At 34.3% G+C, this 16,219-nt stretch overlaps 1 protein-coding gene across 1 annotated transcript in view; it reads left to right on the forward strand.

Annotated features, from left to right (window-relative positions):
- The window catches only part of LOC124531376 (zinc finger protein Gfi-1b), a 59,414-nt gene that overhangs the window by 31,124 nt on the left and 12,071 nt on the right, over positions 1-16,219 (forward strand). Inside the window, exons 3-4 of the mRNA XM_047105938.1 lie at positions 701-1,349; positions 1,782-1,963. Of these exons, the coding sequence (XP_046961894.1) occupies positions 701-1,349; positions 1,782-1,963 (831 nt within the window). The remainder of the gene's footprint in view (positions 1-700; positions 1,350-1,781; positions 1,964-16,219) is intronic.

A 16,219-nucleotide genomic window follows, 5' to 3' on the forward strand; every position in this document is an offset into this window, starting at 1 on the left:
ATATTGGAATACTATAAATTGGTTTTCGGGCAAATGGTTGTTTATTCTTTTGTTTTTTCATATCATGCATTTTTAAATATCTTTGGTATTTATTATTAGTCCAAAAGTGCTGAAAATATTTGAACATGTTAATTTAAAAATAAAGTATTCGTAGATAATTATTAATACCAACAGTTAATTGATTAAATTAACATCAATCGACAAATATATTATAAATAAAAAGAGTATTAAAGATCGTAAATTGTAAAAACCAATGAAGACCAAACCAAATAAAGTAAGCGTCGAACGATATAGTTTCGTTTACTCGCGCCCGCGGATTAGCGAATTGTAAAAAAAGATTGGGGTCCCTCCGACCCGACGTGTTAATTACTGGGGTTGGGCGAGGGTAGAATAGATGAAAGTCAATTTGCTGCTGCGACATGATACGGCTCATTTCATCGGAGCGACAAGTGTGGCACCTGCGCTTTTTCACTGGCCTAGGGGCGTTTCAGCGTCCTTTGTGATCTTTTAGCAAACAATAGCGAATTGCATTGTGTCCCTTTAAGCGCCCGCTCCAAACATATCGGGCATTCTGTTACATTTTCGTACAAGTAGACCATACGTTCGCAATATAATCTCGATTTGAAGACAAATCTCTTTGCTGTAAGTAACATTGAATTTATTCATAAAACAGGAGTAACAATTATAATTTTCTTTACAGAAGAAATTAAGTTTGGTATCAACCGACTAGTAGGTGAGAGAACTGATGAGGAGGACAATGAATCACACAATAATGAAACCTCGAGGGCGGAAGGCGTGTCCCCTACGTCTCGCTGTGGTAGTCCGTGCTGGGCACCTTCACCTCATTCACCGCGATCAGTTCGTTCAACCTCCCCTGAACTGGAAGTGGATTCGCCACCGTCATCTCCTAGACGACCACCTGATTCATCGCCACCATTAAAAAGATCAGAAGCCTTTTCCGTGAGTGCTTTATTAAGACCAGATGCACCGAGAGTGCAGCCGCAAAGACCGTTCCTATATCCGCCATTACCATTCGCTGAATTCCTTAGAGATGCTGGTAGCCTGGGACTTCCAGGTTGGGGCGGTTATAGTAATTTATATCTTCATGCGGTCCAAGCGGCTGGACCAGAGCTATTAAGACTACGTGCTGCAGTTCTTGGAGCCCCAAGTCCACTATCAAGGCCGTTACCCATCGGAGATGTCTACTCATGTGTTAAGTGTGAAAAAATGTTTAGTACGCCGCACGGATTGGAAGTACACGCCAGAAGATCACATAATGGCAAGAGGCCTTTCGCATGTGAACTGTGCAGCAAGACATTCGGCCACGAAATCAGCCTTAGCCAACATAGGTGAGCGCTTATCTATCACCAGTATGGACATTTTTAAAGTATTACTACCTGTGCCCGCGACCTTGTACGTGTTTGAATTTAACAAAAAAAATATTTATTGTAGCCTAAATTACTTCCTATTATATCAGTTATCTGTCAGTGAAAGTCCCGTCAAAATCGGTCCAGCCATTCCAGAGATTAGCCGGAACAAACAGACAGTCCGACAAAAATTGTAAAAAATGTTATTTTGGAATATTGACCGTGTATAGATAAATATGCATAGAGTAAAAATGGGCTATTTTAAATATTACAAACAGACACTCCAATTTTATTATATGTATAGATAAATTTATAATTGACACTAAAGACGAGATATTTAGCTTTTGTTTCAGCATATTAATAAAAATAAAATTACAAAGGAGTATTTTCTTACAGTCTTAATTTATTTGACAGGGCTGTCCACAGTGTAGAAAAAGTCTTCGAATGTAAGCAGTGTGGGAAGACCTTCAAGCGATCTAGCACGCTGTCGACCCATCTACTCATACATTCCGACACCAGGCCGTACCCGTGCCAGTACTGTGGCAAGCGGTTTCACCAAAAATCTGACATGAAAAAACACACCTACATACACACTGGTAAGTCATTTTACTATGATAATTATATGACATAGCAAGTCTAAAAGTTGAGAGGGTTACATACTGTTAACAACTGACAACTATGTTAGTTAATGCTACATACCCCACAACGCCTTTTGAAGTGTTTTTGTAAAAAGACAGCACAAATATAGGATCGTTAATATTTATCGTATGGCACCTAGTGACGTAGCTATCATAGGGCCAGGTGTTGCAGTACACCAGGCCCCCGGAATTCATGGGGCCCTCTTAAATAAACCTTAAGCTTCTGAAGCTAGAAAATCACGACCCTGTGTAGAAGATTTCTTATTTGGTATCTATAATTTTATAGGGTAATTATTAGTTAACGAGAGATGGGAAAGAGGGGCTGAGGACCTGATTCTTTTTCTATGCTACGTCACTGATGGCACCTTTATGTGTATCAAAGTATCGCATATTGTCATTCCTTAAAATCGGCAGCACCACATCTCGAGAAGATTTTCGCGAATTAGTTTTGACCTATAAAAATGTGATGAATTATTTAAGAACACCAAGCACCATAACTATGTTTAAATGATGGGATTAAGCTAAGCGATGGTAATAATTTAAGTTCCCATTTAAAGTACTGGCGTATTTCAAACCGGCACCTCTGTCACAACATCTTAGCGCCCCTCGCCACATAATTAATGTACATTAACACCTAAGATGAGCTGGGGCGTTTTATAATTATCGCGAAGGAGTGAAACGGGAGTTTGCGGCGCGTTAGAGGGTGATTGCGTTATTGATACACACAGAACTTCCGCTCTTCCAACTAATTATTTAAAAAAAAAAATCAGTCTTTTTTCCAATTAAATTCAGTAAATTACCACTGACCTTAAACTTACTTACCTATAAACTCCAGCTTTATAAGTAATTACAGTTTCAAAAGCCGTCATTCTGCACTAGCTTCATAATGTCTCTTGGGCCTGTGATTCGCCGTCTTACTCATCATACAACCCGGAATACAGCAATATAAAGTATTCCCGTTCGGCAAAGAAATTGATGCATAACATGATTTATCACATTTAGATCAGGTATCAGATGTTACAGTTTTAACATCAGATTGACCTTATAAGTCTTCATCTTCTTATTTTATGTACAGCCCGACTGTTTTCTGTTCGACTTGTTCGTCACTTTAAGATCTATTTTCGTATGCTCAGTATGAGCGATAATCTGCTTTACAGATTGAGAATGACATATTGCGTCGCAATCATTTGATTAGGTACAAAAGGTACTAAGTGTTTAAGACGTAATAAAGGAATGAATTTCAAAACTGACAAAGGTTTTCTTGCGATACAATAAAGACTGTTATTTGTATTATTAAATAAACACTTCAAATAAAATATCACTTAATTAATAATTGAATTGTGTCTCGTAAGTGTCATATAAATCTCATCAAGAGTCAATCGTGATTTTTTTCAGACCTTATTTACATTACCTCATTATAGTGTCCGAACGCTATGACCGTGTGTCAGTATAAAACCCTTCATGAATACATGATGTTGTGGTATATAGTCCGTTGTTTCGTTAACACTTAAGCCGAGGGATAAGATTCTGGAACGCTCTGATGACTACTTAACCCTAAACAGCTCATGTGATTCTTATCACGATGTGCATGATAAATCTTTTCATCTTATTCATTCAGATTATATTAGTTAGTAAAATTATTTACATATGAATTTACATTAAATTCTTAATTCAGAACAAAAACCTTTACTAAAAGTATACATCTAGAGTTCTCTGTTGACAGGAGGGCTGGTTCATTTCGCATAGAGGATAGGAATTGCGATTCAACAGGGGAATGCTGATGCGCTATGCCACCATTCCTTGCAGTTATGATTTATACATCAACTAATTTTTATTTATAGTGGTCTTTCTGAAATCAGTATATCTTTACAGTATGTAATTTTAATCAATATTTTCGAAGATCTATTGGCTAGGGCTACATAAAAAAACTGTGAGCGTTGTATATACTATAGTAGGTATATAGGATCAGCATTGCACCCGTACGAAGTCAAGACGGGTCAATCGTTAAAAATATGTATAAACATGCAATACGGTTGTATAAATTTTAAATATTCAAGATACGTAACCTAGGTATCTATTATGTATGAAATAGGTAGTATGAATCACTCGAAATTGACTGTAACCGTGTCCAAGATCATAAGAAGCCTGAATATCATCAATTATTTTTGTAAATTTGTTACACGAAATGTTGGATTAAGAGTTATAAGTATGGCGTTTGATAGCTGATGTGTGATTGAAAATATCTTCAATACTGTTTTTACAAATGTCAAGAATAATTTGCTTTTGTAATAGGGGCTTTATCTTTTGTTCAATCTTTGAATATTTTATATATTAAGGAATCATATAATTTGTTTGCTAGTTGATTTAATAATTAATCAACAGAACATAATGCTATCTTAAGTTATTTTTAATTGTAAGTTTTTTTACACTTATATTTAGTGTATATTTTATTTTTCTTTTACTAACTTACAGAACAAAACATAATCCAATCCCCCAAAGAAGTCTAAAACAGTAGCAAATGTTACACAAAAACTGTGTTCAATGTTTTTAATTCGATTCTCATATCAAAATTAAATATATACTGTGTTCTTTACAATATAACTCACAAGTATAGATCTATAATAATAGTAAGAATATACTACCTAATATTTAAAAAAAAAAAACAATGACTGAACTCAAGTTAAAACTATTCGTAATAAACCTGAGAACTATCATAGATTTATATCGCTGGAATTTCTTTTATGTAACGTAAACACAGTACTCCAGATCCGTGAGGTTCCGACATACCTATCAAAATACCTACTCGGCTCCCCAGTTCATTTAAGATGGGGTGGGGGGTTATCGTCCGTGATTCAGGCGTAGATTCGCTTTTCATTGCTTTACAGTGGGTGGGAGGGAGATGGGAATAGTTTGGATAGCGCGCGTGACCGAGACAAAAGATTTAAGGTTAGGTTAGTTATTGTGGCACATGTTACGGAGGATGTACAATTTGTAGATATATTATGGGATGAATAAATTTTATCTCCTAGTAAACCTTTCGTTGTAATTTTAAGATTTGTGAAATTGTTTTGAGATAATACTAACCTCGGAATATAATTGGTATCTTATAACCTAAATCCTTTTACGATTAAAATGTTTAAAGATAACCACATCACTATTTCGGAGTAAAAGTTATTTTTTCGTTCATTTATTTACATTAGGTTATAATGTTCTACAAATTCCCGTTTCTAAAAACATATTTATGTACACAATCTGACCTCAATATTATTTGATCTAATATACCCATTACATAAATAAAAAGGTTTTTAAACGTACCATTTGAATATCCTAATTAGGGAAAGTATAATAACGGAAAAGCGTACCTAATGTACTTTTTAAATTAATGTGATTTATGTTAAATAAGTAACGTTCAATTTTTATTTGTCTTAATGGTTGTAAGTTTGTAATGGGTACATTAAATCTACGATAGCTTGTATTATTACCTATAAGGTATTTCTTATCACACATAGTCCAGCTGACTAAAAATATAATACGGATATATTTAACACCAGAACAGGATATTCTTTGGTATTTTTAAACCCAATATGTAAAAGTCTACATATATACATACAGAATTAAACCCATTCGCTATAGGCATTTAATCAAGTATACAATTAAACCAACCCATTAGCAACCACACCCGATCACTCCCGCCCCATCCACGTGTAAAATATTAACAATATCAAGTTAGCAAATAGTTGCGCCAACAGCATTTTAATCAGCGTCCCAACTTCTTGATTAATGTTCCACCATACAATTTATCGTCGAAATTTTATTTATAATTGCGCCAGCTAAATTAAATGGGGAGCGATTAGTCAATGTCAAGACGTAGGACCGCGACCCGCGATTTGTCACCTCCCCGAACCGGTTTAATTCGACGCTAATTGAGCTTCGAAGTTTGTTACCTCTGAACTTCTCTACCTGTTACTACGGTAATTATCTCCCTAGTAGTTGTGAGTAGTTAATGAATCGTTCATTGCGTTCAATTTAACACTAAGGGATACATTTTAATTTTAATTTAAAAAAAAAGTTTCAAAGTATATCTCTTGAATAATTTGAGGCATAAAATAGGACCCTGTGATACCCCATCAATTATAAAAGAGTGAGTATGAAAATTAAAAACGGAAACGTTTAAAGCGAAATGAAAAAAAATAGACAGCGTAATAAATGAGTGAAATCATCTAAATGTGCCTTAGTAAGCTTCATGAATGTTTGATTTTCAGAATGCGCCGGTAAGGCATTTTTTAAACGCTCTTCCTTCTCTTAATTAGTCAGGGAATAAACAAGAGGCGCATTAGCTCTCGCAATAATTACACAACGGCTGAACTTTCCTCTCTGCTTTTTTGTTTGTTATTTTTTTTTTTTTCATTATTTCCTGGTCGTGGTTTGTTTTGCGGTGAAGAATTCAGAAGCATTTACGAAATTGGTTTGCAATGTTATGCAATTAAGGGATAACGTTTATAGCGCTTGAGTTAATTGCTATTGTATTACTTCTATTCGAAATATTTAGTTCAAGAACATTAACAATATAATATGATATACCTAATACTGGTAATACTAGATAATATATTGGAAATTACATTTAAAAGGTATTCAAATGAAAATTAAAAGTATAAAACAGTTAAAAGTTGCAATTTCTGCGCCAAATGTTTTCCACTCAACGTTCAAGTCTCTGATTACTTTTGAAAGGCTCCCCCATTAAAAATAGCAAAAAGTCATTTGAAGACTTCTTTAAACGAATTCTAATTGCGTAATTGAATTCATAAGGCGCAATGCTTAGTAGAAACGATTATTATATGCAAATAGGTTCAAATCCAAGATTTTATATCCAATAAACTTTTAAACGTTATTTAGTATACTGCTCTATATAGTTGTAATAGAATTGACATAAGTCTATATCGAGAGCTGATATTTCTTTTTATATACGAGATTGGATTTTTCGAGTTTATAAGTTGAAACTTTTGTAGACATAAAAGTAAGTTTCGTTCCTCCAAAAATAGAACTAATCCTGCCAAACGGGAAAAACTAAAACTAACTGTCCAATCTCTCAAACCGATTCGTACAAGATTCAAGTCTTAGAGCATTCCGTCCACACTACCTACTGGGTGGAAATCTAAGCGGTCCATAAGGAAGGGAGTGAGGGAGGCCTCGGGGGGACTGAATCAAGGAGTGCTACGTGCCTTGAGTTTAATTAAGGACTCTGGAGGGTCGTCAGATACTTCGATTTTAGTGGCGTTTTCTTTCCATTCCTTAAACACACTTTCATAGTAAATGACGTTTCAATGGAATATTTGGTTCTTTTTTCCAATGAAGAATTGTAATAAGATCTTTTTTAATTTTCTCAAATTCTGCTTAATTTTTTCTCAAACAAATTTAATTTTGGGAAATTATTAATAATTCCTTGTTTCAAGAGAAGAATCTATAAGATCATATTGATACGTATTCGTAATTGTATGACCTAAAATTTACTTGAAAAAATGCGATCTGAAATAAAATTTATAGAATTGTGAACTTTTATTATTTGCGTCGTGAAATATTACCGACAATTTGAACAGAGAAATATACGAGAGAACATATCAACAGATTTATATTTTTTCCGCGACACAAGTAACTCGATCCGAGTCGCTGGGGATGATAGCTGAAATCAGTTATAAGATTTTTTATATTTCTCACGCGAAAAACTGACATTTGAATTTGTATGCCGGCCGCCTCACTCCCACACAATATTAGATGCTCCCGAGAGAGAGGGGTAATTAAATTAATGTCCTCAGCCCTCTTTTGCCCCGTTTCGTTTCCAGTAATCCGACACCTGCATTGTTTTCACTTGGATACTGCTGGCGACGTATTACTCTTTGCATTTTCAGAAGGAAATCCATTTGATCTTTCGTTGCGAGATTACTTTGCTGGATTATACTTAAGTAGGGTTTTCTCTGCTATCTTTTTTATAACATATATATGTATATTTTATCTGTGATAAGCGCTTTGATATACATTATATAATGGTAAATTTATTTATGTATTGTTTTTAATTTAAGTGCAGCAGATTTTATGTGATGTCTTGCTTAAAAGAAAAGTAAATTTGCATCGTTAAACAAAAGCAGTTACTTTTTTACTGAGATACAATTCAAAACACCAACTCAATATTAATTGAACCCACTCGATTTTAACCCATGAATGCCGATTCTTTGTAACATCTATAAAAAGCTACCCCAAGTGATGGTAGTAACCCATGTGCAACCCGAGAGCGCGGACACACGCCACCTAATTCAATAAACACATTATCGCGATTAGCTAGTGAGAACCCCGCTGCGTCACAATGACCCCGGCGAGTATAGCATGGGTCTGAACGACCGGCAGAAGCACTCCCGGAGGAACAGATTTCGACGGATGATTTGCTAATATTAATCATGAGGTCTTATTTAAATTGACCCGGCGAGTTTAGGGTTAACTTTTCATCTGTAAAGAGAGCAAATAATTTTGTTTCATAGCTATGATTTTTTTTAATTGTTTATATTGAAGCAAAATGGCTCAATGGACATATGGGTACTGTGTTAAGCGAAGATTGCCTGTTTGATTCTAGGCAATCACTCTTGAAGTGACATTTTTTAATATTATTTTTGCAATACATCACGTGTTCAGTGCTTATGGTAATCTTATTATGTTTTACCCACTGGAATGAATTGTTGTTGTGGGCGTTCTGCTATAAACTCTAAAGGCATCGCTGTAGAGGAGGCCATTGTTTAAAGGCATTTACAGGTTTTACTTTAAAGATGAATACGAATGTCATTCATTAAAGTTTGTGACACGTTTGTATCACATGCATTTCTCCGATTCTTCTAATTACAAGATGATCACTTTTTTTATAGCCTTATTGGATGGGCAAACTGGCCACTGTCTGTAGTAATTGGTGCTATAATATTTTTAACCATTTTCATTACATTACCAATACGTCACTTGCCCATGTAGTTGTACTGTACTGTTGGTAAGTAAATATTATTAATTATTCGGTAAAATTAGTTTTTTTAATAACCATAAAGCAATAAGAATATTATGTCACCATATTTTATAACATATTTTCAGATTTTTTAGCCTTCTTTTGATGAATATAATCATAAATATAATTATTTTCTTACGCCTTTCTATGTTAAGATTATGTACTAAAAATAACATTGTCCTTTATACTTAATACGGTTTTAAGTTACATAAAAAGAAAGTCACTTAAAAAATCATTAAGTAATGATTTTTGATGCAACGAGATATTTTTAATCCCCTTAATCGAACATACCTTATTGCATTGTGTTACGTATCAAAATAATACTTTACAAATAGGGGTAGTTTTTGACGGCTCAAGTGCACATAAAACCGGTCGCAACCAAGAGGCCGCGTGCTCGGCGCGTGCCGTACATCAGACCAGCGTGATTATTTAAACAATTTGATTTTAAATCCGATCTGGCGTTTTAGCTAAATGAATCCGGGTTACGCCATCTGCTAGAAATGAACTCATAACATATGAGAATATATAACATTATATATATTTTTCATTGTTATGTTGGTAAGAGTATTTATCGAAAAGTGTTCGTTTTATATCGGGATAAAAAAGTTGGAGTCCTAGTCATACAGACTTAACATCTTACTCCTCGATAATACCCCTAATGAAATCACGAAAAAAAGTTGCCACCTTAAAAACATGTATCGTAACGTCATTTTCGTCAGGATGAACCTGCATCGAACCTCTTTACTAATTAAATATTGGACAACATCACATACATTACTCTGATCCCAATGTGAGTAGCTAAAGCACTTGTGTTATGGAAAATCAGAAGTAAAGACGGTACCAAAAAGACCCAGACCCAGACTTTTCTACAACGACTCGGCCGAAAATCGCACCAGGGACCACTACTCGACGACGGAGATCTCAATTATTAATTAAGTACATGGTTAATAATTATATCACTTATTAAATGACTTATATAAAAATGTATTTAAACTTGTACTGAGCTTGTTACCCGATACTCAATTTGAACAATTTCCGTTTGAGCTTTGTGTAGGTTGATTTGTCTTACAGTTTTTAGTCGCATTGACAATATAACGGAAAGACTGTTCTATTATGCTTACGAGTTAAATCGATCACGCTAGGAAATATTTCTATAATAAAATAACAAGATATTTGTGACAAGATATTCGCGATGTGAGCCGAGATGGACCAGTGGTTAGAACGGGTGCACCTTAATCGATGATTGCGGGTACAAACCAAGGCAAGCACCACCAATATCCATGTGCTTAATTTGTGTTTAGAATTCATCTCGTGGTCAGCGGTGTCAGAAATCATCATTAAGAAACCTTCATGTGTCTAATTTCATAGACATTCTGGTGAAATATGTTCCAAACCAAATATGTTCCTCAAAGGGAGAGGAGGCCTTAGCCCATCAGTGGGAAATTTACAGGTTGCATTATTCGCGAAACATTAGAAACATAACAATTTCATTTAGCTGCACCGTATTATATCGTGTGAATTATAATTAACGTAATTCCCCGCTTGGCGCGGTCTTGGCACACACGCGACGGACGCGTGCCACTTTAGTTTTTTTTTCACCCAATTATTAGATTAACTATTGACAATTAGATTTTAATTCTAGCTACTTCGAAATGAAGATAATTGCAATCGGTATCGTATAAAAGCTTCTATCAAATTGTTGGAATGGATTATACTTATTCGTGTGTCTTCTCAGATCTAAAATGTATTTTCAAACTGGTTGTAGATTTTAGACTATTATTATTTATTTTGATTAGGAAATCAACACTTCTATATTAAATTAAGATTTTTGACTTTGATTTTGACATGACAATACAACGACCGCCTTTACAAATATACGTGTGTCTACAATCTTAAAAGAGTAGGTAGTTTACCGAAATAATTAATAACCTTTTTTTGGTACGGTGTACTATTATTGAAAATAACAAAAGAAATATATTATGGTTTTTGTTAGGTGCATTCGTTTAGCAAAACTAGCCTTAAAAGAAATATTATATGTTTTTTTGTTAAGTACATATTATTTTTTTACATACAGACATAGGTTTACGAACTATATACATAATAACTTTAAGGGATGATTTTAAGGGTGTAAACAAAATTTATTCACTGACGTTACATAATTTAAAATACATCATATAGACCTAAAAAAAAAATTTTTCAGTATGATATTGAAACATACGTAAAACACGCATACAGGATATATTAATTTAATTGTATATACTGGATTATAGAGACAAAAGGACCTATATATAAGATCCTGTCTCTACGATAATACGGTTTTGAAATGTCATATATAGTTAGAACGGATCGAATAACCAACACAACACCGAAATACGCAACATATTTTCAAAACAAATAAATTCGATAATTGAATTACCGTGTTTTGATTGGCCGAAGCGACTGCGCGTGAGTGTTATGATTCGTTCGCACCACAATGGCGGCAGTTGTCAAGTGTTTTCTCAAACCGGCAAGCCAATGTTCATTCATTACAGGTGACCTCTATTATTGAGGTGCTAAGGTTCGATTTAGCTGGTAATGTCATGTCAGATGTGAAAGTGCAGTTAAGTGCAATAATAACATCGCCAAATGTCCGTGGTGGTTGTAAAATCGTATTAGATTTGAGTGGCCACTTCTAGCGTTCGTATTATTTTTATATCAGTTGTTAACTATTCGTTACATTAACGTTCTTAACTCTTTTACTGATGAAAGACAAGTTTTTCATTTTTGTTTAGATATTTGTGTTTTTACATTTCCATTCACTTATTAGATACAACAACAACAGCAGCCTATAAATTTCCCACTGCTGGGCTAAGGCCTCCTCCCCCTTTGAAGAGAACGTACGGAACATATTCTACCATGCTGTTCCAATGCGAGTTTGTGGAATACACACGTGAAAAAAATTCTATGAAATTAGTCACATGCAAGTTTACTCACGATGTTTTCCTTCACCTGCTTGCCTGGGTTTGAGCCCGAAATTATCGGTTAAGATGCACGCGATCCAACCACTGGACCGACTCGGCTCTTACTAAATACTCTTCGCTAGTATTAGCTCTAAAATCAATTGTCAAAAACTCATTCATAAGAATGTTACATACAAACACTAAAGACATTTTGTTATAATATTACACATCTAATATCTATTATATTCATACTAAGTGGCATCCCCTTGTCCTTCATATTTGATTTACAATCCATAATTTTATCGGATAAATCCCTTAATGATATTACTATTGCTGTGTGATGTGATCGTCCTCACTGATTCTGGTCATGACTGCGTTTTAAATGGAGAGGCTTCGTACAGGCTATAGTTTTAAATGCTTTTCCAAAACATGGAGTTATATGCTCTGATAATTCTCAAATGCTACAGATTTAACTGGTTGATAGAAACTCAATAACTTTGCTTGGTGGTAGGGCTTTGTGCAAGCGCGTCTGGGTAGGTACCACCAACTCATCATTTATTCTACCGCCAAACAACAGTACTCAGTATTGTTGTGTTCCGGTTTGAAGGGTGAGTAAGCCAGTGTAACTACAGGCACAAGGGACATAATATCTTAGTTCCCAAGGTTGGTGGCGCATTAACGATTTAAGGAATAGTTAATATTTCTTACAGCGTTATTGTCTATATATAGGTAATGGTGACCACACATCAGGTGACCCATATGCTCGTCCGTTAACCTATACCATAAAAAAACATTGAACGAAATATTTTGTTATTTTTCGAGAGAATATCTAACTAGATATTGATGGAAGTTGTTTACAAGCATCGATTGCCATTTTTTTTGTTCTGCGGGAACCTTTTAGTTACTTCGAGGTGTAATACTCATGTCATGTTATTTAATTTGTAGTTTATTTGTTTCTTACGACTCTTAATTATAATAGTAAGTCATTTTTTTTTAAATACAGAGAAAGGATTAGTCGAATATTATCTGTACTCACATTATATATGCGAAAGCAACTTTGTCTATCTGTTACGCTTTCACGGCTAAATCATGAATCGATTGTGATAAAACTTGGTACGAAACTTGAACCCTTAGAAGGGTACATTTTCCACCCTTTGGGGGTAATTTTAGTACAGTTCATCTTCATCAGAAGTTTATGAAGCATTGTCGACACAAATTGAATATATAGTTTCATCTATTTTATTGACTTTTTGATTTTGTTACACATATAAAATCAATACAAGACATAAAATGTCTACCAGACACAACAAAATATGTCAGCTTGACTAATTCATAACCAGTCACATCCCTATTATTGGAATTATCTATAATCCGACTAAATGATAACCCAACCCTTTAATATTGTCTCGGAGCGACTGAGTGGCAATTTATTTTGTCATCATTGTATATTGGATTCTGTAATGCTAGGATTAGTGGTCTGGGGTGTCTAATGATTATTGAATATTAAATGTGATATTAAGTGTCATTGCAATTTATCATAGAATTTTATTAGCGTAGATTATTCTGGAAATCATCTACACCGTTCATTTAATTTCTTTTTTCAACTTTTCTGGTTGAATTGCTTGTGTGTAATTTAAATACCTATAACAACAAAAAAACCTACATATAAATACGATACTCTTAAGAAAAATAATGCCGACGATATCGTTCGATCGATTTCGGCCTCAGCAGCCAATGTCCTAAGAAACCAACCATATATAATAGTATACAAGCGTATGCACAAGATCCAAAGCACTCTATCCTGTTACTCATTATACGATAGGACAATGTTCAGTTCCAACTTCAAGGCTTCGTATCGTTACTGAGTATTTTTCGATGACTTACTATCACGACCTTAAGTGTGAACCGAGAACCTTATCTATAACGGTACATGAAGCCCCTAGAACAATAAGACATTTTTATAAATATGTATAATCTTCCGATATTAGATTTTTTTCTACGAAGAAAAATTCAAATTTTCGTGATGAGAAAACAGATTGAAACCATAGTGTAGTACCCTGAATCAAGGGTATCAGTAAAACTACCACTTGTGTTCTGTTTTGAAGGGAGAATGAGCCCATATGTTGAAAGGCACAAGGGTAGATCAGTATATATTTATTAAGTCCTAGTTATCTTTATTATAATCTCAACAAAACCTTGTCTGCCAATGTCTTCGAGCAGCAAAGATCAACTACTGTCAGCAGGAAGTCCCTATTCAGTAAATCACTTCGCTTTTCACATTTCGCTTGACAATATACTACATAGCAAAAAAATGATAGAGCGTGAGATAAAACGTATAGTGTCGTTGCTCTTCACTCGAGTGGAGTGCTCGAGCCCCACAGCAGAGTGTATGGAGTTCTACAAATAAGCACTCGTCATTTGTTTTGATTGCACACTTGTCCGAGTTTTAAAATTTCAATGGGTAAGGGTAGTAGAGGTGAGTATAATTTGTCGTGGTTATAGGATTATGACAGCTACATAGGTAGCGAGTGACTTTCAAGGTCATTTTACAATCATAGTCATATAGTAGTAGCATAGTATAAAACAAAGTCACTTACTGTAGTCTGTCCCTATGTATGCTTAGATCTTTAAAATTACGCAACGGATTTTGATATAAGCTTTTTAATAGATAGAGTGATTTGAGAGGAAGGTTTTAGTATATATTACATAGACAATATAGTAAAGAAACGCTGAATTTTAACAGTTTTAATGTGATATCGTAAATGTTTATTTAGTATATTTAGTATCAGAATTACACCCGTGCGAAGTTGGGGCGGGTCGCTAGTTTCAAAAAAACTATTCGTGTAAGTGACATTGTTTACGATTGTCTGCTGACTAAATGCCATAAGTAAATTTTCATACAAGTGAAATAACATAATGATTTTTACATATAAATTGTCAAAGAGAAATCGACTGGCTTTAAAACCTTTCCATTAAATACTTAATTGTTAACATTTTGGCAATCAGTAAGAACACTGTACTTTTAAGATTCTTACTAACTACTTTTGTCCTTGATTTCTTGGATATTTATATGTCTAGGTTGTTTTGATATTCACTTACAACAGGTAAAGGTAAATAATAGCTTGGAACATCAATCGTCAAGTCTTAATATGGAAGATGACGCTTACATTCTAAACCCTATTGGTTGTGGATGTATAAAGATTTAGAGACGTCATTTAAATTGTTAATTACTGATTATTTTAAATTATCGTCAAAAGATTTAAGATCACATTTCTCGATAAACGCTTTCTGTCTTATTTAGGGAATCTTGGTTCTTCTGATGCTTGTACCATTTTGCTTGTTTCTGCTTAGATACTTAGTTACATCATAATTTCGTTTCATTTTGTTTCTTTCGAACAACCCGCCTAAGAAAATCAGCTCAGGTTTTTTCTAACAAACAACTACATAGTTATTAGTATTTCACTACATAGAAACTCTCAAAACTTGGGGTATTCCCCAATTACATTTCATTCATGGAAAACGACACGATATCAACAAGAATCGGTTCGACGATTAATCTGCAAGTGTTCGTCTACATACATGTTTCATTAAATACACACACACATACACACATACAAAATAATTGTAATAATAATAAACAACATTCCATTTCTGCAGTGAAAACAAAACAAAAACATACCAAAATCTAGTTTAAACGAAATCTAAAGCGCTATCCATACTGTTTCTAACTACAAGCCATTAAACCCAAAACGCGTTGACAATATTCAAGTAAATGTGTGTCCCGAAAATCCCGAATTCCTAAGCGCAACGGTCACAAATACATCGCAATAAGCGGAGTGACTTGGACATTCTCGCATTGTTCGGGACAATCCCGCCGGGACAATCTGCTGCATACTTGACCGCTTGGACGTTTGCTCCTTGATTATGTGTGAGGAGGGTTTTATTTAGCACCTTTATTATTTAGGTGATAAATGTTAATGTTACATGTCCATAATATCTAGTTAAATGTGATGATATTCTGTGTCTGTGTTCTGTGTAATAAAAATAATTGTTTTTGGAACATACTTCTTTTTAACCGACTTTTTATTTATTTTTGTTCGTCTCCAAATATATCAATAAATAACAACACTATATAATCGTCAATAGACTTAATAGACTAATATTTTTCTCCAAAAAATATTTTGAACATGTAATTTTTTTTTTTTACTTTTTAGTGCATGTTAATTTGTTTTGAAGTAGTGT

Source organism: Vanessa cardui, chromosome 7 (assembly GCF_905220365.1).
Source record: "Vanessa cardui chromosome 7, ilVanCard2.1, whole genome shotgun sequence".
Classification (NCBI taxonomy): domain Eukaryota; kingdom Metazoa; phylum Arthropoda; class Insecta; order Lepidoptera; family Nymphalidae; genus Vanessa; species Vanessa cardui.